Genomic DNA, 3,950 nt, shown 5'->3' with positions numbered 1-3,950 from the left:
AGATCATGAATAATAATTAGTAGTACCACAATCAATAATGTACGATTACATAAAAATTAAATCACACACAATTAGTTTAGACACAAAAATTTCCTAACCAGCCCATTAATTACCAGATACATGGTTATAATTTGCTGGATATTGTAAAAAAATTTGACTGAAAATTGTAGTAAAGAAAAGTCTAAGAACTAAAAGACTACAGCCATATCTTGATACATAACTAATGCAATGTATTAATTATAAATTAATAATTTATATTTTTAAAGGTTACGTCACCGGATGATAGAGGAGAAGCACAGAGGTCATGACCTGATGCATGCTGAAATGATATTAATACTGTTTGCATCTATTGGAGTAGCACAGGTACTCCTCTTCTTATGGAGAATAAAACACAGGAAATCATACCAGGTAGACACAGCATACATGTACATGTGTACAAGTAATAATATACTAATAATATACAAATGATATACTAATAATATACAGTAATATACTAATCATATACTAATAATGTACATTTATGTGTTGGTTATAATAATAAGGTATAAATAACATATAATAATAGTTAGTATATAAATGTATATTTTATACAAATTAGCTAGTTCCTCCATAATTATTTCTTATACTGTATTTCAGCAGCATGAGAATGTGGTCCTATAGTATATAACATTGATGATTTTAATTTCTCTCCTCCTCCCTTCTCTCTTAGGCCATTACCTTATTAGGCATGTGGATAATTCCATTTTATTTGTGTGTTCGGTTGAGTTTCTGGAGGATGATCATCGTATGGTCAATATTCTCTATTATTACATTATTTGTAATGTTTAAGGCTACTAGGAAGAAGCTTCATGTCAACACTCCAAGGTTAGTTTAATTATGACAATTTCTGAAAAAATCCCTGTACTATAGCCCATGGTTTTTTCTGAAAAATGGCTCCGAAATGACTCCCGATTTTTATTACATTTTCTGATACATAATGATGTACTTATGCTGTGTAGAAAGTTTGAGTCAATTTCGACTTTGATTTTTCAGGTTACGGCCATATTAAGAAATTGGCCAAAATCTGAAAAAATCCCTGTACTATAGCCCATGGTTTTTTCTGAAAAATGGCTCCGAAATCACCCCCAACTTTTATTACATTTTCTGATACATATTGATGTTCTTATGCTCTATAGAAAGTTTGAGCCGATTCTGACTTTGATTTTTCAAGTTATGGCCATTAAAAAAATGAGCCAAAATCTGAAAAAATCTCTGTACTATAGCCCATGGTTTTTTCCAAAAAATGGCTCCGAAATCACCCCAAATTTTAATTACATTTTCTGATACATATTGATGTCCTTATGCTATGTAGAAAGTTTGAGCCGATTCCGACTTTGATTTTTCAAGTTATGGCCATTTTAAAAAATGAGCCAAAATCTGAAAAATCCCTGTACTATTATAGCCCATGGTTTTTTTGGAAAACTGGCTCCGAAATCACCCCCAGTTTTTATTATATTTTCTGATACATATTGATGTCGTTATGCTGTGTAGAAAGTTTGAGCCAATTCCAACTTCAATTTTTCAAGTTACGGCCATTTTAAGATTGTTTAATTTTAGTATTACCAGCTGGTAGATGTACAGTATAATTGGTTGTTCCTCTTCTTCCTCTCTCTCTCTCTCTCCTGTTGTAGGATAGTGTACAGGTGGTTCTTATGGATATATCAAGCTAGTTATGCTCTAGGTATCATTGGGTATCTAGTATTATTACTAGTGTTCACTGGACTGGGACTATTGCTACCAGTTAATCCTGACATTATACTGGAGACTGGAGTGACACTGGTGTTTTATGGAGTGTACTATGGTGTAATGGGACGAGACTGCGCTGAGGTCTGTCTGGACTACATGTCAGCTGCCATGACAGTAAGAAGACAGATAGTAAGGCATACTCAGCAATTGAATGAGTTTTGAATAACTAATTAATAATAATCCTCCAATTGAGTAAAGTAATTGGTCAATTGCCTAATTCCTGACTTATTGTGAAGAATAAATTTCAGCTGGTGCTTATGTTTCATTATGCTCGATCTATCTAGTATGGCTTCAGTTGCAGCCCACTTTACCATATAAGGTAGAATTGACTTCCCTTACTGCAGGAAATTAAATTAGATCTGCATTGTTTTACTAATAATTTACTGATAATTGGGATATGTACAGGAAGTGACTTACAAAAATTACATAACCTTAGGAACCAATTAATCACATAACACAACAATACTAATAATAAGAAAACCCTACATACACTAAATTTAATGATAGTTTCCAATGGTTTACCACAATATTAATCTTATCAATCTATCTTCTTTAATTAATTCTGCTTACTTATCATTATTCTAAATTTAGATTCCTTGCATAATACCATTTATGGCTTGTTTGTCATTTGTGTGATCATGTGAGTAGTTTATTTAATTTTACTCCAACTATTGTCTTTAAAATAGCTATTGCTTTACAATTATTGTCTTCAAAATAGCTATTGCTCTGACATTTGTGTAGGATCCTGTGTTAAAATTCTTGTAATGGAAGTGAGTTGTGCCATTAATTCTGACTTTCTCCCACTCCCCATTTATGGTACATGTATACATAATATTGTGCACTGTATATTTATATTATTATATGCTGCCTGCTTTTAAAATGAATTGACATTTGGTCTAGTTATCATTTTGCAAAAACCCTAGGAATTAGTATTGTTAGCTAGTTGATATTATAGTGAGCTGCTTGCAGCATTATTGTACATGTATGTGTACAGATAAACAAAACTAATTGACTCATTTAGAGGCAGTATTTTATTTCTTATACATTAAATATTATAATAACAAAATCTATTGTTATGCATAACTGTATATGACAACCCTAAACCCCCGACCCTCTTGTTCCTTTCTCTTACTCTTCTTTTGCCCTTCTTCTTTCATAGTCTGAGAGTGGTGGCTCTGAAGACACTACTGGTGATTATGCTTTTCACTGCTTTATGTATTTCTTTTTAACTATAGCTGAGGTCCCCCAATTGACTACCTCTTTTAATAACTCAGCCCATGACAGCCAGTGGCGGTTCTAGGATTGAATTTCTGGGGGGGCCTTAATGATATGGGTGGGATAATTAGTGGGTGAGGTCAACCAGGCTTGCAGGATTTCATTTGGAAAGTCAAAATTTAGAAGATTAGGCCTCTTAAATGAGCTCCTTTGTGGTTTACAGACTGTTTACATAGTCAAGCACTGCAGCTGTTTCACAGTTTACATAGATAAAACTAATTTTACACTTCACCACAAAAATTTTGGGGGGGCCATGGCCCCCCCAGGCCCCCCCCTAGATCCGCCACTGTCTCCGCCCCACCAAGTTTACTTCTCCCTCCCTCTTTCTTTGTTTAGGAGTTACAAAAGATTAAACTTTGAATCCCAAAGAGATGAGAGACTTTGTCAGCAAATCAGAGACAATAGGTATGGCACCAGCTGTATCAGTCTGTACTTTGGTACCTAAAAACTAAAACAAATAAATAAATAAAAGTACCAGTTTTGAAAACATGTGGCCAAAGTTGCCTCTCCCCCTCTGTTGTATACATATTGATGCCTTTATCCTCTGTATAAAGTTTGAGCTGATTCTGATTGAAACTTTAAAGTCTGCCATGCATGCATTAGCATTGAAGTACATCTTTTGTAAAATAATGGTATTATTATTATTATCTTATTGACAGTCAGGAGTTGAGAGAGTTAGAGTCAAAGTTACGTGCTGGATACATGAACAAGGAAAGAGCAGCTCAACTTCAATCGGAACCAAAAGGCAAAAGGTATTATACACAGCTGGAGAATGCAACTCTGTCTCTTTGTATAATCATCACAGAATTTTATTACATTTTCTGATACATATTGACGTACTTATGTTGTGTAGAAAGTTTGAGCTGATTCCAACTTCAATTTTTCGAGTT

The 3,950-nt window shown here is 33.8% G+C and overlaps 1 protein-coding gene and 1 long non-coding RNA gene across 2 annotated transcripts in view; both read left to right on the top strand.

The window, feature by feature from the left end:
• Window positions 1-259: 259 nt before the first annotated feature.
• LOC109584692 (RING finger protein 121-like) overlaps window positions 260-3,950 on the top strand; it is a 5,383-nt gene continuing 1,692 nt past the window's right edge. The window contains exons 1-4 of the mRNA XM_020000511.1: window positions 260-408; window positions 710-784; window positions 830-864; window positions 1,671-1,914. Coding sequence (XP_019856070.1) covers window positions 280-408; window positions 710-784; window positions 830-864; window positions 1,671-1,914 — 483 coding nt within the window. The 5' untranslated portion in view covers window positions 260-279. The remainder of the gene's footprint in view (window positions 409-709; window positions 785-829; window positions 865-1,670; window positions 1,915-3,950) is intronic.
• LOC109584693 (uncharacterized) lies at window positions 3,399-3,792 on the top strand. The gene is made up of 2 exons (XR_002186132.1): window positions 3,399-3,465; window positions 3,720-3,792. It is a non-coding gene; the product is annotated as an uncharacterized LOC109584693 (long non-coding RNA).

This window comes from Amphimedon queenslandica, unplaced genomic scaffold, assembly GCF_000090795.2.
Source record: "Amphimedon queenslandica unplaced genomic scaffold, v1.1 AMPQUscaffold_13179, whole genome shotgun sequence".
Classification (NCBI taxonomy): Eukaryota; Metazoa; Porifera; class Demospongiae; order Haplosclerida; family Niphatidae; genus Amphimedon; species Amphimedon queenslandica.
Note: the sequence above shows the minus strand (reverse complement) of the source record. Positions and strands in the feature narration are given on the sequence as shown.